This window comes from Jaculus jaculus, chromosome 6 (genome assembly GCF_020740685.1).
Source record: "Jaculus jaculus isolate mJacJac1 chromosome 6, mJacJac1.mat.Y.cur, whole genome shotgun sequence".
NCBI lineage: Eukaryota > Metazoa > Chordata > Mammalia > Rodentia > Dipodidae > Jaculus > Jaculus jaculus.
Genome location: NC_059107.1, coordinates 92,651,706 through 92,674,816, shown reverse-complemented (window position 1 = coordinate 92,674,816; position 23,111 = coordinate 92,651,706). Strand labels below are relative to the sequence as shown.

The 23,111-nt window shown below is 42.2% G+C and overlaps 1 protein-coding gene across 4 annotated transcripts in view; it reads left to right on the top strand.

Annotated features, from left to right (window-relative positions):
• Window positions 1-432: 432 nt before the first annotated feature.
• Window positions 433-23,111, top strand: part of Racgap1 (Rac GTPase activating protein 1) — a 50,639-nt gene continuing 27,960 nt past the window's right edge. For 3 of the 4 annotated variants that reach the window (XM_045153493.1, XM_045153492.1, XM_004649821.2), the window contains exons 1-3: window positions 433-523; window positions 16,022-16,110; window positions 19,921-20,126. In XM_045153493.1, coding sequence (XP_045009428.1) covers window positions 16,026-16,110; window positions 19,921-20,126 — 291 coding nt within the window. In that variant the 5' untranslated portion in view covers window positions 433-523; window positions 16,022-16,025. The remainder of the gene's footprint in view (window positions 524-16,021; window positions 16,111-19,920; window positions 20,127-23,111) is intronic. The other variant, XM_045153494.1, reaches the window with a different exon arrangement.

Sequence of the window (23,111 nt, the reverse complement as noted above, 5' to 3'; positions counted from 1 at the left end):
GAGACACGACGCTGTTCAATTAATAATTTCCAAGAACCCTATTTCTCTGCCTGGGGGAAGACTCCGAGGCCAAAAATAATAATGCATTCAGGAAGCACCACTTGCCTTTTGTCAACAAGGCATCAGAATGAATGACTACAGGAACTGGCTCTGGGGACCAAAAAAAAAAAAAAAAAAAGCATCATCACCCCTAACAACTAAAACAATAAACAAAAAAAAAAACAAACCCCTTGTTGACCTTAGTCAAAATGGCAGCCTTCGGCGCCTCTCTAACGGAATGCGCATGCTCATTTTGTTCGGTTCTGGTCCTGTAGTAGTGACGCGTGCGTGCTAGCGTGAAGGCGGGAGGGGGCGGGGCAAAGAGGAATGAATCCCTCTGTGATTGGCTGCTGCGGGATTTTGAACCGGATCTGGCGGCGCGGTCCGCACTGCCGTTAGTGAGGCGCGGGGTGAAGAGAAGGATCTGAAGCCCTGCCTGGGGCCACGGGGCCGACGAGGGGAGCGGCGGGGGCTGCGAGGCCGCGTGAGTCGGGTGCTGGCTGGCGGTGGGAGGCAGGCAGGCAGGGTGGGAGGACGTCGGCGGTGCGGAGCCGCGACCACCGCCGGGGTGGGCGAGGGGCCGGCCGCCCTCCGTCCCCCTCGAGCCTCGCTGGGGCGGGGCCCCGAGCGCTGGCGGCTCTGCTTCCCGGGCCCTGGGTTTTGGGGAAAGCCGCGGGCGTCTTTTGAGGCGTGGCTTGAGCAGGACAGGATTTTCACCTGAAGAGTGTAGGAGTGGGTGGGTTGAGTCCCCTGTCCTTTCCCGCGGAAAAGCCCTCCATGAGGCGCCTGGGCGGCCAGAAGTGAAACTCTTCTCCCCTGTGATAGGCCGTGTCCGCTCCGGAGGATGTTGGGCTGAAGTTCCAGAAAGAAGCCAAACTTGATAAAGAGTCTTCAAAGCTGACTGATGAGAACTTTAGTTACTTGTGGAGAGTTTGGGTTAATGTTGTAGGTCATGAACCAGGCCTTGGGCTATTTGAGCTATCTTTATCTCTCTTAATAACCCTTCCCTGCCCCACCTCTGTGTCTGACCTAACATCTTTGTGAATTATCATTTGAAACTTTTTGGGGTGTGTTAACACCACATGCTTCCACATTCCAGAGCTAAGAATGTCATCAGATAGCATTTGAAACCTAAAATAAAGATTTCCCAGCTGGGCTGTAACCTACCTGATGTTTCTACCAACGTATTTTTCAATGCCTTGATTTATAACTTTCATTTGTTTTGTAGGTATTTATAAAAACTTCATGAAACTGTTACTAGATTGAAACATAGTCTTTTGAGTAAACTGAATCCATGGTCAATCCCACTTGGGTTTTGAATAAGTTTACCTTTCATTCCCTTCAGGCCAAGAGCTATGGTTTTTGTTTTTCGAGGTAGGGTCTCACTCTAGCCCAGGTTGACCTGGAATTCACTATGTTTTTTCAGGCTGGCCTCGAAGTCAGAGCCATCCTCTACTTCTGCCTCCCGAGTGCTGGGATTAAAGGCATGTGCCACCATGAGCTATGTATTTATTCCAGCAGTATATAGGCCTACCAGATTCACTGGTTAATTTATTCCATTTTATTACCCCCAACGAGCTGCACACTTTTTTTTTTTTTTTTTTGGTTTTTCGAAGTAAGGTCTTGCTCTAGCCCAGGCTGACCTGGAATTCACTTTGGAGTCTCAGGGTGGCCTCAAACTTACTGCATTCCTCCTATCTCTGCCTTCCAAATGCTGGGATTGAAGGTGTGTGCCACAATGCCCAGCTGAACACTTCTTTAAAGCCAAATAAATTAGCCTTCTGCTTACACTGTGCTCTTAAAAATATCTCTTGCAGGGCTGGAGAGATGGCTTAGTGGTTAAGGCGCTTGCCTGCAAAGCCTAAGGACCTAGGTTCAACTCCCCAGTACCCACATAAAGCCAGATACACAAGGTGGTGCATGCGTCTGGAGTTTGTTTGTGGTGGTTGGAGACCCTGGCACATCCATTCTCTATCTGCTTCATTCTCTCTCAAGTAAATAAATAAATAAGATATTAAAAAAACTATTGTAGCTGGGTGTGGTGGCGCACACCTCAGCACTGGGGAGGTAGAGGTAGGAGGATTGCTGTGAGTTCTAGGCCAGCCTGGCACTACATAGTGGATTCTATGTCAGCCTGAGCTAGAGCAAGAGCCTACCTCCAAAAAATAAAAAAAAAAAAAAAACAACCCAACATATTCTATATATGTGTGTATCTATTCAATGATTAAGTTGGTGGGAACATCACATAGTGGGTTATACCAAAGCAGGGAAACCTTTGGTCTAGGTTTCAGATATTATCTGATGATATTTGTAGCTTTGGGGAAGCTAGTGTTCTATTAATACATCCCAAAAGATTTCACCTGATAGTCACAAAAATCTTAGGTCAGACACAGAGGTGGTCATTAATTAAATGGCTATTGAGGGGAAGGTACAGATTACCCAAAATAATTTGTTTTGAGACCTCCAACATTCCAGCTCTGCACAGTTATAGAAGGTATAATCAGTTAATCAACCTTATGGAATCTAGCAGGTATCTCCCCCCCGCCCCGGCCCCCGGAACTTCAGTTCACAAGGATCTATCTAAGTTATCTAGACTGGTCTCCAACTTGGATCCTCCTGCCTCAATTTCCAGGGTAGCTGGAATATCACCATGCCCATTTAATATAGCTGGAATTCACTATGTAGTCTCAGGGTGGTCTTGAACTCATGGTGATCCTCCTACCTCTGCCTCCCAAGTGCTGGGATTAAAGGCATGAGCCATGACACCTGACCTGAAAATATATATATTTTTCATTTTCAAATATTTTTATTTGAGACAGATGGAGAGGAAGAAGGGAGGAGGGAGAATGGGTGCACCAGGGCCTCTAGCCACTGCCAACAGACTCCAGATGCATGCACCACCTTGTGTATTTGGGTACTGGGGAATCAAACTAAGGCTGTCAGGCTTTGCAAACAAGTGCCTTTAACTGCTGAGCCATCTCTCCAGGACCTATTATTATTATTATTACTATTATTATTATTTACTTTTTGAGATAGGGTTTCGCTCTAGCCCAGACTGACCTGGAATGTACTCTGTAGTCTCAGGGTGGCCTTGAACTAACAGCAGTTCTCCCACTTCTGCTTCCCAAGTGCTGTAATTAAAGGTGTGAGCCACCATATCTGGCCCCTTTTATTTTATTTATTTATTTTTTTGCTTTTTCAAGGTAGGGTCTTGCTCTAGCCCAAGCTGACCTGGAATTCATTATATACTCACAGCGTGGCCTTGCACTCATGGCAGTCCACCTACCTCTGCCTCCCAAGTGCTGGGATTAAAGGTGTGAGCCATGACACCTGACCTGAAATTTTTGTTTTTGTTGATTGTTTTGTTTTTTCTAGGTAGGGTCTCACTCTGGTCCAGGCTGACCTGGAATTAACTATGCAATCTCAGGGTGGCCTCAAACTCGGTGATCCTCCTACCTCTGCCTCCCAAGTGCTGGGATTAAAGGCATGCTCCACCACATCTGGCTTCAAAAATATTTTTTAAAAATGTATTTATTTACTTGAGAGAGAGTATGGGCACATCAGAGCTTCCTGGCACTGCACATGAACTCCAGTTGCATGCAGCATTTTGTGGGTCTGGCTTTACATGGGTACTGGGGAGTTGAACTTTGGCCATCAGGCTTTTTAAGCAAGCGCCTTTAACTGCTGAGCCATCTCTCCAGCCCTAGAAAATATTTTTGCAAATAATTATCAAGAGCCATATAGGTTTTTGTACCCCAATCCTATATATCAGGATGTGTGCATGGATGTATACTACTGTATTTTTTTATTTTTATTTATTTATTTGAGAGAGAGAAAGAGGCAGAGAGAGAGAGAGAATGGGTGCATCAGGGCCTCTAGCCACTGCAAAGAAACTCCAGACACACATGCCACCTTGTGTATCTGGCTTATGTGTGTCTTGGGGAATGAAACCCTGTGTCCTTTGACTTTGTAGGCAAGCACCTTAACCACTAAGTCATCTCCCCAGCCCAATATAATTATTTTTTACGGGGTGGGGGGAAAAAAAATATTGGCACACTAGGGCCTCCGGCTACTGCAGTTGAAATCTAGATGCATATACCACCTTGTGAGCATGTGTGACCTTGCACATGTATCACTTTGTGTATCTGGCTTATGTGGGATCTGTGGAGTTGGACATCTGCCTTTAGGCTTTGCAGGCAAGGTCCTTAACTGCTAAGCCATCTCTCCAGCCTTATATGCAAATGAATTCCAGATGCATACACCACTTGGTACACCTGGCTTTACGTGGGTACTGGGGAATTGAACCCAGGCCATCTGGCTTTGCAAGCGTCTTTAACTGCTGACCAATCTCCCCAGCCCTACCCTGATATGTTGATTGGAAATAGCTATTTGAAGAAAAGTACCATAGGGATGTCCATTTCATTAATTTTGTAAGTTGGTTTTTTTTTTGTGTGTGTGTGTGTGTGTGTGTGTGTGTGTGGTTTTTCAAGGTAGGGTCTTATGCTAGCCTAGGCTGACCTGGAATTCACTATGTAGTCTCAGGGTAGCCTTGAACTCATAGTGATCCTCTTACCTCTGCCTCCTGGATTGCTGGGATTAAAGGCATGCGCTACTATGCCTGGCAAATTTGGTGAGTATTGAATTAGGCTCTGCTCTAGGCACCAGGGATTCAGCAATGAACAAAACATAATTTTTGTTTTCTTGGAATTTGGACTGTTGGTGAGGCAGACATTAAATAAGTAATCCAGGTGTGGTGGCACACACTTTTAATCCCACAGCACTCATAGCACTTTGGAGGCTGAGATACAAGGATTGCCATTAGTTTGAGGCCAGCCTGGGCTTTCAGTGTGAGTTTCAACCTGGGCTAAGACCCTACCTTGAACCTCTCCCTCATAAAAAGGGGGAGGGGGTGCTGGAGAGATGGCTTAATGGTTAAGGTGCTTGCCTGCAAAGCCAAAGGACCAGAGTTTGATTCCCTAGTACCCATGTAAAGTCAGATGCACAAGGTAGCACATTTCCAGTGGCTGGAGGCCCTGGCGTACCCATTCTTTCTCTCTCTGTGCCTCTTTCCCTCTCACTCTCAAATACATAAATAAATAAATAGCATATATATATATATATATATATATATATATATATATATACATATACATGTACATATATGTGTGTGTATATATATTACATATATACATATTACATATATATACACATATATATATGTATATATATGTGTGTGTATATATATATTGTTTGTTTATAAAATTATTTGTTTTGTTTTTTCGAGGTAGGGTCTTTCTCTAGCTCAGGCTGACCTGAAATTCACTCTGTAGTCTCAGGGTGGCCTCGAACTCACATCAGTCCTCCTACCTCTGCCTTCCAAGTGCTGGGATTAAAGGTGTGTGCCACCACACCCGGCTTAAATAAAATATTTTTAAAGATAAAGGAACTAAATAAATGTTAGGTGGAGTTAGGTTTTAGTGCTTAGGAGCAAAATAAAGCAGGGAAATGTTGAGGAAAAGGTTGCAATTTTTTTTAAGTGTGCTGTTTATTTTATTTATTTATTTATGGGGGGGTGATGGGGAATGGGTGCTCCAGGGCCTCTGGCTGTTGCAAACAAGCTGCAGACATATGTGTCACCATGTACATCTGGCTTAAGTGGATTCTGGAGAATTAAACCTAGGTCCTTAGGCTTTTTAGCAAGTGCATTAACCACTAAACCATCTCTTCAGTTGCCACCCACCCCCTTTTTTTCTTTTCTTTTTTTTGGTTTTTCAAGGTAGGGTCTCACTCTAGCCCAGGCTGACCTGGAATTCAGTATGTAGTCTCAGGGTGGCCTCGAGCTCATAGTAATCCTCCTACCTCTGCCTCCTGAGTGCTGGGATTAAAGGTGTGTGCCACCACGCCCAGCTCCCCACTTTTTTTCTTAAAGGTTGCAATTTTTTCAAAAAATTTTATTTATTTATTTATTTATTTATTTATTTATTTATTTGAGAGTGATAGAGAAAGAGACAGAGAGAGAGAATGGGTGCATCAGAGTCTCTAGCCACTGCAAACGAACTCCAGATGCATGTGCCACCTTGTGCATTTGGTTTATGTGGATACTGGGGAATTGAGCCTCTAATCTGGGTCCTTAGGGTTTATGTGCAAGTGCTTAACCGCTAAGCCATCTCTCCAGCCCCCTAAAGGTTGCAATTTTAAGTAGGGTGTTTAGTAAGGACTTTTGAAAAAATGATATAGGAGTGAAGATTTAAAGGAAGAAAGGGAATGAGCATGCAGGATTCTAGGGAGAGAGGTACAAGCTGGAAATTATCTACAGAGAGATTGATGGATGAAGCAGATAGTTACCAACTCTTACCACCTGTCCCAGGTAAGGTCGCATCCTAGCCCAGGCTGACTGGAGGAACTTACTTTGTAGCTCCAGGCTGGTCTTGAACTCAGTGATCCTACCTCAGCCTCCCCAGTGCTGGGGTTAAGGGGTGCACCACCACACCCAGACTAACTCTTTAGAACATAATGGAAACACAATTGTTAAAAAGGAAAGCACAAAATTGTATATAATCTGTGATTGCAACTCTGATATTTGAGTGTATGGTAGGCAAAGATTAGAAAGGAAAGTACAGTTGTTTAAGGTAATGAAATTTTTATTTCACTATTATATTTTTTACATAATTAACATTATGAGTTAATATTTCTGTATCTGAATGTTACAGGTAATAAGGGAGACTTTTTTTTGTTTGTTTTTTGTTTTTGAGGTAGGGTCTCACTCTAGCCCAGGCTGACCTGGAATTCACTATGGAGTCTCAGGGTGGCCTCAAAAACTCATGGCGATCCTCCTCCCTGTGCTTCCTGAGCTGGGATTAAAGGCATGCGCCACCACGCCCGGCAAGGGAGACTATTTGGACTGAAAAGACCTCAGCAAATTGCAAAGACTTATATGAAAAATTGAAGCTAGAAAGAATTTACTGAAGCTGAATGTGGAGGTGCACATCTTTAATCCCAGCAGTCAGGAGCCAGAGGTAGGAGGATCGCTGTGAGTTTGAGGAATTCCAGGTCGGCCTGGGCTAGAGTGAGACCCTACCTCAAAACAAGCAAACAAAAGAACTTATTGAAAAATCAGAATTGTTTCTTCTTTTTTTTTATTTTTTATTACCATTTTCCATGATTATAAAAAATATCCCATGTTAATTCCCCCCCACCCTTTGCCCTTTCAAATTCCATTCTCTATCATATTATCTCTCCATCTTCTTTTCTTAATTTGGTCTTCATGTTTGACCAAGGACAGTGTGTTTAGTCTTTCTGTAACTGATTTGTTTATAAGAACATTTGGTCTCATGATAGTATTCCTTCTGTCAGTTTGGATGAAGATTTTGATATGAAGCAAAAACTGGACATTTGGGGATATGAGTTGCTCTAACATGCTTTTGTATGAAAACATCTTAGTGTTGAGATTGTTTTAGAAATGGTTTTCCTCAGCAGCAGGAGACCTATATTGTTAATTTCTTAGGAATGTCTAGTTTATCACTGTGATAATGTTTTCATTAAAAATGCTTTGCTGAGGGCTGGAGAGATGATTAAGGCACTTGCCTACAAAGCCAAAGGACCCAGGTTCAATTCCCCAGTACCCATCTACAGCCACATGCAAAAGGTGGCTCATGCTTCTGGAGTTTGTTTGCAGTGGCTAGAGGTCCTGGTATATTCATTCTCTGTCTATTTGCCCTCTTCTATAATAAATAAATAAAATATTTTAAAAGAACGACTTTGGCCTGGCATGGTGGCTCATACCTTTAATCCCAGCACTTGGGAGACAGAGATAGGTGGATTGCCATGAGTTCAAGGCCACCCTGAGACTACATAGTGAATTCTAGGTCAGCCAGGGCTAGAGAGCATGACCCTACCTTGGGGGAGAAAAATCAGTTGGCTGAAACAGTAGTCCTTTGCTTTTGTCTTAATATTTAACACTCTTGATGCATCTGAAAGAACCCAATACATAAGTTTCTTTTTTTTTTTTTTTCTTTGAAGTAGGGTCTCACTCTAGCCCAGGCTGACCTGGAATTCTACTCTGTATTCTCAGGGTGGCCTCGAACTCACAGCCATCCTCCTACATCCGCCTACTGAGTGCTGGGATTAAAGGTGTGCGCCACCACGACCAGCACATAGGCTTCTTTTTTTTTTTTTTGGTTTTTCGAGGTAGGGTCTCACTCTGGTCCAGGCTGACCTGGAATTAACTCTGTAGTCTCAGGGTGGCCTTGAACTCACAGCGATTCTCCTACCTCTGCCTCCCAAGTGCTGGGATTAAAGGTGTGCGCCACCATGCCCGGCTCCACATAGGTTTCTTAATGATGATGTTTGTAGGGCAAAGAAAAAGTCTAGAGACTTCCCAGGATACCCTGCGGTAAGATCTGTAGTAGTCTGTTATTCTGAAGGACTATCTATCTCTTCTCTGGGTAACTGAAATTAAATTGGGGGCTCAGAGCAATCACAGCAATCTGAGACTCTTTCTCCTGGTGTTGCCAAATTGCTCCCTTCAGGATACTCACAGATTGGGAATCTGTAAAATAGTGACTTCTCCACCTCTGGGGCTCTGCATCAATAACAGCAGAGATTCTGTAGCACCTTTTTGTTTAAAGTGCTCCATAAACTGATATCCTTGCTACACACAAGGATCATTTCAGCTTTCCCAAAAGACAGCAGCCTCTGCTATGGAAAGTGACAGCTGTTTTACAGCTGCAAAGCAATGCTCTACAATATGACTTTGTTTTTGTTGTCTTTCACATTAGTGTATCTCCAAGCTATGGAGCTAAATAATAAAGGGAGAGAAAATAGACATGAGAGTGAAAATGTGACCCAGCAGGAAAATTAAGACCATTCTCAATTGACATTGAAAAGGATGAGTAAGTTTTAGCTTTTTGAGTTACAATTTGTCTGAGATATTAAAAGTTAGTAGTGATGCAGAAAGTTTTTTTTTTGTTGTTGTTGTTGTTTGTTTTTTCTGAGGTAGGGTCTCACTCTGGCTCATGCTGACCTAGAATTCACTATGTAGTCTCAGGGTGGCCTTGAACTCATGACGATCCTCCTACCTCTGCCTCCCAAGTGTTGGGATTAAAGGCGTTTGCCACCATGCCCAGCCTAGAAAGATATTTTTCTCACCTATAAATAATTCCTGAGTCCCTTCTGTTGAATATTAATAAAAATATATGATCCTTCAGAATATAAAGGGATTGTATTTTCCTAGTACCAGTTTTTGATTATCCTAAGCAAACCCATGTTGTGAGGAAAAGTAACTATTTATTTATTTGAGAGAAAGGCAGAGAGAGAGAATTGGTGCACTAGGGCTCTAGCTGCTCCAAATGAACGCCAGATGCATACACCACCTTGTGCATCTTGGGGACTTGAACCTGTGTCCTTGGGCTTTGTTAGCAAGTGCCTTAACTGCTAAGCCATCTTTCCAGACCAGAAAAATTAACTCTTGAGCAAGGAGCCTCATCTAGAACAGCTTGTTTGAGCAGTCAAATTTTGCTATATCCTTGATTTTTTTTTTTTTTTTAGAAAGATGAGGGTTTATTTATTTATTTATTTATTTATTTGAGAGCGATAGACACAGAGAGAAAGACAGATAGAGGGAGAGAGAGAATGGGCGCGCCAGGGCTTCTAGCCTCTGCAAACGAACTCCAGACGCGTGCGCCCCCTTGTGCATCTGGCTAACGTGGGACCTGGGGAACCGAGCCTCGAACTGGGGTCCTTAGGCTTCACAGGCAAGTGCTTAACCGCTAAGCCATCTCTCCAGCCCTGATTTTTTTTCTGGTCTGGGTTCTGTCTGGTCTGGTTTTATATATACATTGTTCTTTGTATGATATATTTGGAGAAGATGTTTGAGAATGTCCCCAAGATATATGGTCTGATAATATTATAACATTTCTCTTTAATGTATTAGGGTGGAAAGTAAATAGATTTTGGACTCAGACCTGGGTTTCATTATGAGCTCAGTGTAGTAGTCATTTAAGGTTTGAATTTTAGTTGTCTGTAAAGTGGGAGTTAAGTTAATTAAGTTCACCTAAAAAAATAAATGTGAAATATCTAAAATAGTGAATTTAATGATATTGTAAGGTGGAGACAACTTAGACTTTATAGAAAGCTACTAGTTTTGGGAATCACTATAGTTAACAGCTGTTGGACACAAAATAGTAAAAAGATCTACTTCATATTTTCATGTACTTTACTTTTTACTTTTTAAAAGTTTTATTTATTTATTTGAGAGTGACAGACAGAGAAAGAGAGAGAGAGAGAGAGAGAGAGAGAGAGATCGCGTGCGCGCCAAGGCCTCAAGCCACTGCAAACGAACTCCAGATGCATGCGCCCCCTTGTGTATCTGGCTAAAGTGGGTCCTGGGAAATTGAGCCTCAAACTGGGGTCCTTAGGCTTCACAGGCAAGCGCTTAACCGCTAAGCCATCTCTCCAACCCTACTTTTTTTTTTTTTTTTACACTTGATCTTAGCCAAAAGGCGGAGAAGTGATTTTACTTTTTTTTTTTTTTCAACGTAGGCTCTCATGAGGTAGTGTCTCATTCTAGGCCAGGCTGACATGGAATTCATATGTAGTGCCAGGGTGGCCTTGAACTCATGGTGATCCTCCTACCTCTGCCTTGTTAGGTAGAAGAGCTAAAGCTTATTCTGTGAGACTTCTACCCCAAGCCTCTTTAACTGTGTTTTTTTTTTTTTTTTAATTTTTGAAAATTTGTCCTCTGCTGGGACTAAAGGCATGCACTACCATGCCTGCCTTTTTACTCTTCTTCTTTTTAAAAAAAATTTTTTTAAGAGCATTTTGTTTATTTATTTGAGAGAGTAAGAGTCAGAGAGAGAGAGAGAATGGGCCCGTTAGGGCAGCCAGCCACCGCAAATGAACTCCAGATGCATGTGCCCCCTTGTGCATCTGGCTTATGTGGGTTCTGGGGTATCAAAGCAGGGTTCTTGGGCTTTGCAGGTAAACACCTTAACTGATAAGCTGTTTCCCCCAGCTCCTACTCTTCCTTAAAAAAAAAAAAAAAGGCTGGGGAGATGGCTTAGTGGTTAGGCACTTGAGTGCAAAGCCAACAGACCCAGGTTCAATTCCCTAGGACCCATGTAAGCCAGATGTACAAGGTAGTGCATGTGTCTGGAGTTCGTTTGCAGTGCCTAAAAGCCCTGGCATACCTGTTTTCTCCTTCTCTCTGCCTTTCTCTCTTTCTCAAATAAATAACTTAAAATAAAAAATATTTTTTGTTTTTAAAGGCAGGGTCTCACTCTAGATCAGGCTGATCTGGAATTCACTATGTATTCTCAGGATGGCCCTGAACTCATGGTGATCCTCCTACCTCCTGAGTGCTGGGATTAAAGGTGTATGCACCATGCCTGGCTTAAAAAATATTTTTATTTATTTATTTTCAAGCAGAGAGAGAGGGAGAAAGAGAAAATGTGAATGGGCATGGCAGGGCCTCTGGCCACTGCAGGTGAACTCTAGACACATGTGTCACTTTGTCCATCTGGCTTATGTGGATACTGGGGAATTGAACGTGGGTCATTAGGCTTTGCAGCAAGCACCTTAACCACTGTGGCATCCCACCAGCCCCTACTCTATTTTTTATTTTTATTTGAGAGAGGGAGGAAGAGAGAGAGAGTGGGTGTACCAGGTCCTCCAGCCCCTGCAAACAAACTCCAGATGCATGTGCCACCTTGTGCATCTGGCTCTCCTGGGTCCTGGAGAATTGAACCTGGATCCTCAGGTTTTGCAGGCAAGTGCCTTAGTAGCTAAGCCATCTATCCAGCCCCTCACTTTACTTTCTGTTAGTAAGATTATCTACACTTACAATTTTCTTTGAGGCAAATAGGGGAAATATTACTGCTACTACATTGTAGGTAAATCTCAGAATTTATTTATGAGAGGTAAATAAATTGACTGTTAGGTAGAAGAGCTAAAGCTTATTCTGTGAGGCTTCTACCACAAGCCTCTTTAACTGTGTTTTTTATTTTAATTTTTAAAAATATTTGTTTGGCTGGGCATGGTGCCACACGCCTTTAATCACAGCACTCAGGAGGCAGAGGTAGGAGGATCACCGTGAGTTTGAGGCCACCCTGAGACTGCATAGTGAATTCTAGGATAGCCTGGACTAGAGTGAAACCCACCTCAAAAACAAACAAACAAAAATTATTTGATGGGCTGGAGAGATGGCTTACTGGTTAATTGCCTGTGAAACCTAAGGAAACAGGTTTGATTCCCTAGTACCCATGTCAAACAGATGCACAAGGTGTCACATTCATCTGGAGTTTGTAGTGGCTAGAGGCCTTGGCTTTGCAGGCAAGCACCTTAACTGCTAAACCATCCCTCCAGTCCCCTGCTTTGATTTTTATTACATAATGTTGAGGTAGATTAATTGTATTTTTATTTATTTATTTATTTTTAAGGTAGGGTCTTGCTGTAGCCCGAGCCGACCTAGAATTCACTATGTAGTCTCAGGGAGGTCCCAAACTCACGGTGATCTTCCTACCTTTGCCTCCCAAGTGGTGGGATTAAAGGTGTATGCATCCACTCCCAGCTGAACCATTCTTTTTTAAAAATATATTTTATTTTTATTTATTAATTTGAGAGAAATACAGAAATAGGCATGCAGAAAGAGGGGGGGGGGGAGAGAATGGGTGCACCAGGATCTCTAGCCACTGCAAAAGAACTCCAGATGCATGCTCTCCCTTGTGCATCTGGCTTACGTGGGTCCTGGAGAGTCCAACCTGGATCCTTTGGCTTTGCAGGCAAGCAAGCACCTTAATGGCTAAGCCATCTCTCCAACCCAGCTAAACCATTCTTAAAGTTTGTTTGGAACAGAGCTGCCTCTAAGGTCTGATTTTTTTTTTTTTTTTTTGTATTTTGAGGTAGGGTCCTACTCTAGCCCAGGCTGACCTGGAATTCACTATGGAGTCTCAGGGTGACCTCAAACTCACAGCGATCCTCCTACCTCTGCCTCCTGAGTTCTGGGATTAAAGGTGTGTGTTCCACCACACCTGGCTAAGGTCTGGACTTTTTTATGTGTTTGCATATGTGTTGTGTGTGTGTATGTATGTATGTGTTTGTACATGTGGGGCGTGAGTGTATGTGTGAAGGCCAGAGGTTGACATTTGGTGACTTACTCAGTTGCTCTCTCAAATTTATTTATTTATTGTTTTGCTTTTCAAGGTAGGGTTTTACTGTAACCCAGGCTGAACTCACAGTGATCCTCCCACCTCTGCCTTCTGAGTGCTGGGCTTAAAGGTGTGTGTTACCACACACAGCTCCTCCTCACATTTTTTTTTTTTTAGCGAGGGGATAGGAGAAAGAGAAAGAACAGTTGTACTCCAGATGCATGGGCCACTTTGTGCATTTCACTTTATGTAAGTACTGGGGATTTGAACACGAGCCAAACTTACCCAGCAAGTACCTTTAATTGCTGAGCCATCTCTCCAGTCCCTCCATCTTGTTTTGTTTTGCTTTTTTTTAGGTAAGCCCAACAGACTGGCTTATTTCTTCTTCTTTTTTTTTTTTTTTTTTTTTTTTTTTTTTTTTTTTTTTGGTTTTTCGAGGTAGGGTCTTACTCTAGCCCAGGCTGACATGGAAGTCACTCTGTATTCTCAGGGTGGCCTTGAACTCATAGTGATCTTCCTACCTCTGCCTCCCCAGTGCTGGGAGGCGTGCGCCACCATGCCTGGTTAGCCTATTTTTATTTTTTAATGTGAGAGAGCAAGAGCGAGAGAGAAATAGAGAATTGGTGCACCAGAGCTTCAGCCATAGCTATTGAACTTCAGACACATGTGCTCCTTTGTGCGCATGTGTGATCTTGCACACTTGTGTCATTTTCTGTGTCAGGTTTATGTGGGACCTGGAGAGTCCAATGTGAGTCCTTGGGCTTCTCAGGCAAACACCTTAATTGCTAAGTCATCTCTCCAGCCCTTTGTTATGTTTTTTAAAATAATTAGTTATCTCTTTTGAGAGAGAGAGAGAGAGAGAATGGGTGCACCAGGGCCTTCCAGCCACTGCAGATGAACTCCAGATGGCTGTGCCACCTTGTGCCTCTGGCTTATATGGGTACTGGGGAATCAAACCTGGGTCCTTTGGCTTTGCAGGCAAATGCCATAAGCACTAAGCTGTCTCTCCAGCCTTGTTTTTGCATTTTTAAATTAAGTTAAAAATTTTTTTTTTTTTTGGTTTTTCAAGGTAGGGTCTCGCTCTAGCCCAGGCTAATCTGGAATTCACTATGTAGTCTCAGGGTTGCCTTGAACTCATGGTAATCTTTCTACCTCTGCTCTCCCGAGTGCTGGGATTAAAGGCATGCGCCACCTCGCCTGACTCTGGCTATGCTTTTAAAATATTATTTATTTATTAGAGACAGAAAGAGGTACCTCATGGTCTTTTGATGCTGTAAATGAACTACTACACTGTGCATCTAGCTTTACGTGGGGACTGGGAAAATTCAGCTCAGGCTGTCAGGCTTTGCAAGCAAGCACCTATTCCTGCTGGACCATTCTCCCCCACTTTAATATTTGTGTGTATTTGTTTGGGTGAAAGTTTAGTACATACATGCCATAGTGCATGTATGGAAGTCAGAAGACAACTTCAAGTGATGGTTCTCATCTACCACAGTGATTTGAGGCAGGGTCCCTGTTCACTGAAGGTGAACTGGCTTGCAAGTTGACAGGAATTCTCCAGGATTATTTGACCCCATTTTGTCATAGGCATGCTGGGGTTACAGACTTGCACTACTTTAGTTTTATGTGGGTTCTGGGGATCTGAACTCAGGTGGTCAGGCTTATACAAGCAAGCATTTTTTCCTACTGAACACTTTTCCCAGCTCAAGGCCTGCATTTTTAATGTAATATCAGCAGGTCTTTTGGGGGGAAATATAAAGCCTGAAATTCACTATATAGAGCACACTAACAAATGATTTTTCTTTTGCCCTTCGTACTGTGAAGGTGGTATATTGTCTCTCTGATGCCAGAATGTGGTATAACATAATCCTTTGCCTATACTTAGTATAAATTTATTAGACACAGTCCCTGCACATAGTCCAGCAGAGAACCCTGCATTAAAGAAATAATTCTTGTGCTGCTGAGCTGGCAATTCTCCCACTTAATCACTTGTGTGATGTCATCTGTGCCATTGGTAAGAAATGTGCTGACCATGTCCTACCTTGTAAGAGGCAGTGGTGACAGGATATGAGCTAAAAATAAAATTAAAAATAAACCTTTTAAGTTACATTGCAGGTTTTCTAAGACCAGAAGGGTTAAAGTAGGAAAAAAAAATTTATATTACTTAATAGCTTAGACTTGCAGAACTGCATTTTGTGGCTGAGCACCTTGTAATCAACTGACATGCTCATTTCTAATTACTGCCTTAGCCAAAGCCATTTCAGGGAGCAGTACTGGGAGAAAGAGGTAGGCAGGGAAAAGGGATATTATCTTCAGAGGACTGAAGTGATTTTCTGACTTTCAAGTGAGTCTTAAACATTCTAACTTTGACCCGGCATGGTGGCACATGACAACAGAAAGATCCTGTCTGAGTAAATGCATAACAAAACAAAAATGATAAAAGAAAAACCGCTGGAGAGATGGCTTAGCAGTCAAGGCACTTGCCTGCAAAGCCTAAGGATCCAGGTTCGATTCTCCAGGTTCCATGTAAGTCAGATGCACAAGGTGACGCATGCATCTAGAGTTTGTTGGTAGTGGTTGGAGTCCCTGTTGTGCCCATTATCTCTCTTTGTCTGTCTCTCTCTAATAAATAAGTAAAAACAAATCTTTGAAAAAAGAAAAACATTCTTGCTTTCTTTTCATAAGGATTACAAAACATCACTTAGCTTGAGATTCTCATAATAGTAGCTGCTAGTGGAAGAGTTCAGGTGTTGATCATTGATGGCTGTATTGGATTATTATTAAATCTTTTGTCAAGGGGAGGAGGCAGGATCCCTAATGTATATGTGATTTCTTGGCAGAAAGATGGATACTACAATGATGAATTTGTGGACTCTGTTTGAGCAGCTTGTGCGCCGATTGGAGATTATCAATGAAGGAAATGAAATCCGTAAGTCATTCTGAGCTGGTCTGTGCAAAAAAAAAAAAGCCTCCAGAGATTTCTGATTTGGGTTTTCTACATTGCTAAAGTGTGTTGAATACTTATTTTAAGCCTGGCATGGTGGCACATGCCTTTAATCCCAGCCCTCAGGAGGCAGAGGTAGGAGGATAGCCATGAGTTCAAGGCCACCCTGAGGATACATAGTGATCCAGGTCAGCCTGGACTAGAGTAAGACCCTACCTCAGTATATACATATATTTTAGCTGGGTGTGGTGGCAAACACCTTTAATCCCAGCACTCGGGAGGCAGAGGTAGGAGGGTCACCGTGAGTTTGAAGCCACCCTAAGAATACAGAGTGAATTCCAGGTTAGCCTGGGCTAAAGTGAGACCCTACCTCAAAAAACAATTTAAAAAATCTATGTCTATATATATAGATAGATATAGATAAATATTTTATTTTTACTTGTTTTTGAAAGAGAGATGGGCGTGCTAGGGCCTCTAACCACTGCAAACGAACTCCAGATTCATCTGGCTTATGTGGGTACTGGGGGATCAAACCTGGGTCGTTAGACTTAAGTGTCTTAATTACTAAACCATTTTTCCAGCCCCTTAAAACTTTAATTGAGGTTGCCTGAAAAGAAAATGATGATTACTTATTAATGGTCAGAACTTGCCAGGCCTTGTGGCACATGCCTTTAATCCCAGCACTTGGGAGGCAAAGGTAGGAGGACTACCTTGAGTTTGGAGGCCACCCTGAGTCTACAGAGGTAATTCCAGATCAGCCTGGGCTAGAGTGAAACCCTACCTTGAAAAACAAAAAACAACAACAAAAAATTTAATGAGTTCTCATTCCAAAGGGTCAACTAAATGGACTTTATTCATGCTTTTTTATTATCAAGTTATCTTTCCAGGTAATAGTTGCTACTAGTTGCCAATTTCATGCTTGTTTCATGAACTGGGAAATGCAGAATTTTTAAAGATGTTGCTTTTTTTTCTTCTTTGAGATGAATCTTACACTGTAGCCCAGGTTGACCTTGAATTCACAGTAATCCCCTTGCCTCAACCTCCTGTGTGCTGAAATTATAAAACCACACTACCATGTCTGGTATTTTTTTTTTAGCATGAGTATTTGGGATCAAACTCAGGTCCTCATGCTTGTATGGCAAGTGCTTTATCCACTGTTTTTATTTGTTTGAATTTTTTTTTAAAGTTTATTTATTTGGCAGAGAGGGAAGGAGGGAGAGGGAGAGAATGGGCACACCAGGGCCTCCAGCCACTGCAAATGAACTCCAGACGCATATGCCACCTTGTGCATTTGGCTAACGTGGGTCCTGGGGAATCGAACCTGGGTCTTTTGGCTTTGCAGGCAAATACCTTACCCATGAAGCCATCCCTCAAGCCCCTGTTTGAAGTTTTAAAAAATATTTTATTTATCCTTTGGCTTTACAGACAAGCACCCTAACTACTAAGCCACTCTCTAGACCATTGTTTGAATTTTTTTCCTTTTTTTTTCTTTGTTTTTTTGAGGTAGGGTCTCACTCTAGCCCAGGCTGACCTGGAATTAATTCACTATGGAGTCTCAGGGTGGCCTTGAACTCACGGTGATCCTCCTACCTCTGCCTCCCGAGTGCTGGGATTAAAGGCGTGCGCCACCACACCTGGCACATAGTTTAAATTTTGAGACAGGGTCTCATGTAACCTAGGCTGGCCTAGAACTCATGTTGATCCTTCTGTCTTTGCCTGTTTAGTCCTAGGGTTATAAGCATTCACCATTATGCATGGTGATACCTTATTTATTTATTTATTTGTTGGTTTTTCAAGGTAGGGTCTCACTTTTGCCCAGGCTGACCTGGGATTCACTATGTAGTCTCAGGTTGGCCTCAAACTCATGGTAATCCCCCACCCTGAGTACTACGATTAAAGGCATGTGCCACCATGCCTGACTTGTTTTTCTTCTTTTCTTGAAGATTTTTTTTTTTTTTTATTGCAGTCAGAGGGAGGGGGGAGAGAGAATGGGTGTGCGAGGGCTTCTAGCCACTACAAACAAACTCCAGATGCATGTGCCACTATGTGCATATCTGGCTTAGTGGGACCTAGAAAATTGAACTTGGTTCCTTAGGCTTCACAGGCATGTGCTTTAACCACTAAGCCATCTCTCTAGCCCACAGCTATTGTATTTTATTTATTTATTTTTTGAGGTTGGGTCTCACTCTAGCCCAGACTGACCTGGAATTCACTCTGTAGTCTCAGGGTGGCCTGAAACTTGCAGCAGTCCTCCTAACTCTGCTTCCCGAGTGCTAGGATTAAAGGTGTGCACCACCACGCGCGGCTTTTTTGTTGAGGCAGGGTCTCACTCTAACCCAGGCTGTCCTCTGTAACACGCAGTGATTCTCCTACTTTAACCTCCTCAGTGCTGGAATTAAGGTGTGTGCCACCACACTTGGCTTGATACTTTGTTTTGTTTTGTTAAATATTTTATTTATTTGAGAGAGAGACATGAAGGGGAGAATTTTGTGCGCCAGAGCCTCCAGCCACTGCAAGTGAACTCCAGATGCATGTGTCATCTTGTGCATCTGACTTATGTGGGTACTGGAGAATCAAACCTGGGTCCTTAGGCTTCACAGGCAAGCACCTTAACTATTAAGCCATTTCTCCAACCCCTAATAGTTTATTTTTCAATCCTTGGAATTGGCATTGTCAAACATAACTGTCATGCTATTTTGCTAAAGATTATTTGCTAAAAAATGAATTTCTGTATGTCTTATTTTCTTTAGAATGAATTGGTATCCTCATTTATAAGTTTAAAATTTAGTTACAAAGTTGTTTAAAAGGAATATATATATTGTTTTCTATAATTAGGCTAAACTCCAACAGGAAAAATGCCTTTACTATCAAAAAATCTATTAGCTTTGTGTGACTATGTCCTAGTATGATCTTAACTGGGTTAGTTTGACCATTAGCAAGTACACCTTGGAACGTTTCTACGGCGTGGTGGTGGAGAGTGATGGTTAGAGATAGATTGAGGTTAAGTGGAAAATTGTATGAGACTTTTACAAATATATTGTGGAACAGTCTTCACCAGTAGCAGGCAATAAGGGTGAATGCTACCAGGGTCATCTTGCTTTGAGGTGCCCCCTTGGAAGTAATGCTATCTTTGTAGACATTTGAAGAGAGTCCACATGTTGCTATTGGACTTTCTAAAAGCTGGTATGATTTTTCTCTTGCTTTTGCAACTGTACCCTTCAGGGCAATGTTAACCAGCAAAAGAAAATTGTCTCTTTACTTTCAAATCAATATTTGTATAATTATATAGCTGAATGGAATTACAGGTTTAGACATCTATAATATTAATCTATCTCAACTGGAGCATAGTACAGCAGTTACACTTGAATTTGCTGTTTAACATCTCCAGTGCAGTAATGTGTGACTGTAAAGGAGGCTGTTTTTTGTTGTATGTAACTGTCCCTGTATGTGACTACAGCCCCAAAGGTATCCCTCTTTGATTTCCTTCTGTTTAGGAGCTTTCAGTGCTGGTGACATCAGGAGCCAGGTGACTAATGAGTTACATATTCCATAGTATATGCCACCAGCTAAGCCAAAAGTACATAGCCTTTTGAATCAGGAATTGCTCCCCACAAAGTTCTCAGTGAGAGTGACAGACATATCTAGGATCTGTTTCTAGTTATTTTCAGCCTGAGTTTGACCATAGTTCAGCTGGACCTTAATTTGTATTTAGAGTGAAGCTAACTTTAGGACTTATTTATATGAGCAGTTATACTCTTTGGTACTTGAATTATTAAAGTTTTTACCTGTCCTCAGTTGGATTCATCCAGTTGGCGAAGGACTTTGAGGATTGCCGGAAGAAGTGGCAGAGAACAGAACACGAATTGGGGAAACACAAAGATCTTTTGATGAAAGCAGATACTGAACGTAGTGCTCTGGATGTTAAGCTGAAACATGCTCGTAATCAAGTGGATGTAGAGATCAAACGGAGACAGCGAGCTGAGGCTGAATGTGCAAAGCTGGTGTGTATTGTTTTGTATGCTAGAACAGTGATGGGGGATGAGGAGACAGCATCTGATACTGTTTATTGCCAAATACAACATGTTTTCCTCCACATTAAAGGACTCAAAAGTTTACTTTTTGACATTTTGCCTATTATTAAAGCTGAAGTTACAACCTGTGACCCTTACTCTTTTATTTATTTATTTATTTATTTATTTATTTATTTATTTATTTATTTGAGAGTGACAGCAGAAAGAGAAAGAGGCAGAGAGAGAGAATGGGCACATCAGGGCCTCTAGCCACTCTAAACAAACTCTAGATGCATGTGCTACCTTGTGTATCTGGCTTACGTAGGTCCTGGGGAATTGAGTCTTGAACCAGGATCCTTAGGTTTCATAGGCAAGGACTTAACTGCTATGCCATCTCTCCAGCCCCCTATTCTTTATTTTTTTAAAAAATATTTTATTTATTTATTTATGAGACAGGAGGAGAGAGAGAGAGAGAGAGAGAGAGAGAGAATGGGCGCACCGGGGCCTCTAGCCATCGCAAATCAACTCCAGTCACATGCACCACCTGTACATCTGGCTTATGTGGATACTGGGGAATTGAACCTTGGTCCTTAGGCTTCTCAGGCAAGTGCCTTACCACTAAACCATCTCTTCAACCCCAAACCTTACTCTCTCTTTTTTTGTTTGTTTGTTTATTTGAGAGCGACAGAGAGAGAAAGAGGCAGAGAGAGAGAATGGGTGTGCCAGGGCTTCCAGCCACTGCAAATGAACTCCAGATGTGTGCGCCCCCTTGTGCATCTGGCTAACATGGACCCTGGGGAATTGAGCCTCGAACCAGGGTCCTTAGGCTTCACATGCAAGCGCTTAACCGCTAAGCCATCTCTCCAGCCCCAAACCTTACTCTTTAGATTAAAATAAAAATTTATTTTCTGTTTTTGACCTGAAACTTTACAAGACAGATTTCAAGAGTGAATTTAAAGGATTGAAATGAAAGGGTTAGGGATGTTCTGTTTGTAGATTGTTTGCCTTGCATGCACAAGGTTCTGGTTCTGGATTCTAGCACTACAAAAATAAAAACAAAATAAATGTAAAGAACTCCAAGGAAATTATAGCATACTTGATCTATTATAAATTATTGGCTGGGGACTAGGAAGATGGCTCAGCAGTTAAAAGTTATTTACAAAGTTAATTATAAAGTTATTGGCTGTTGCACATTTGCTTTTTTTTTTTCAAAGTAGGGTCTCATTCTATCCCAGGCTGACCTGGAATTCAGTATGTAGTCTCAGGGTGATCTCAAACTCACAGCATTCCTACGTCTGCTGGGATTAAAGGTGTGTAGCACCACACCTGTATTCTTTTATGTTTTGTATTTGTTTGAGAGAGAGAGAAAGAGAACGGGCACATCAGGGTCTTCAGCCACTGCAAACAAACTCCAGATGCATGTGCCACCTTGTGTTTCTGGCTTATGTGGGTACTGGGGAATCAAAATTGGATCCTTAGTCTTTACAGACAAATGCCTTACCCACTAAGCCATTTATTTCTCCAGCCCTCTTATGTTGTTTTTTTTCTTTAAATTTTTATTTATTTATTTGAGACAGAGTGAGAATGGATGAACCAAGGCATCTAGCCACTGCAAATGAACGCCAGATGCGTGTACCACCTTGTGCATCTGGTTTACGTGGGTCCTGAGAAATCGAACCTGGGTCCTTTGGCCTTGTAGGCAAGCACCTTAACTGCTAAGCCAGCTCTCTTTTATGTTTTGAGAGCATCTCACTGTGTACCCCTAAGTGACATGAACTCACTATGTAGCACAAGGCTGGCCTTGAACTTGAGTGTGAGTCTCCTGCTTCTGCTTCCTATGTATCATGACACTTGTTGTGCATTGTTTATTATATATGCTTCCCAGAATATCTTCATCCTTTTAAGCATTTATTTCTTCTTCTTTTTAGGTTTTCCGCGGTAGGGTCTCACTCTAGTCCAGTTTGACCTGGAATAATTCACTGTGTAGTCTCAGGGTGGCCTTGAACTCACCTCAATCCTTCTACCTCTTTCTTCCCAAATGCTGGGATTAATGGTGTGTGCCACCACACCTAGCTTTATTTCTTTATTGAAATATTTTATTTATTATTTGAGAGAGAGAGAGAGAAGAAGCAGATAGAAAGAGAGAATGGGTGCTTCAGGGCCTCTAGCCACTGTAAATGAAGTTCAGGCACATGAACCACTTGTACATTTGTCATTATGTAGATACTGGGGGAATTGAATTCAGATCCTTAGGTTTTGGAGGCAAAAGCCTTCACTGTTGAGCCATTTCTTCAGCCCCAAAATTTCTTTTTTTTAAAAAAACTTTATTTTTAGAGAGAGTGAGACACAGAATTGGCACGTCAGGGCCTCAGCCACTGCAGTCCTTTGTGTGTCTGGCTTAAGTGGCATCTGGAGCCAAACATGGGTCCTGAGGCTTTGTAGGCAATAGCCTTAACCATTAAGCCATCTCTACAGCCCTATTTTTATTTTTTTATTTTTCTTTTTGCTTTTTTTTTTTTTTTTAAGGTAGGATCTCATTCTAGTCCAGGCTGACCTGGAATTCACTATGTAGTTTCAGGTTATCCTCAAACTCTCAGTGATCCTCGTACCTCTGCTTCCCAAGTTCTGGGATTAAAGGCATGCGTCACCACACTTGGCTCAAAATTTCTTTTTTTTTTCCCCCCACATATTTTATTTCTTCATTTGCACACAGGTATATTTACGTGTCTGTACATGCCAGGGTCTCTTGTTGCTACAAATAAATACCCATCTGGGTGTATGTGGGTGGCTAGGAAATTGAACCTAGGCCATCAGGCTTTGCAAGCATGTACCTCTAAGTGCTGAGCCATCTCCTCAGCCCCAATATCTTTATTCTTTTATGAATAGGGAGCACTAGCCCTTTGTCATTAATATAGGTAGTTCAGCTCTGACTCTCCTTTGTCACTGCTTTCTAACTCAGTGTAAAAGGCTAGTGGT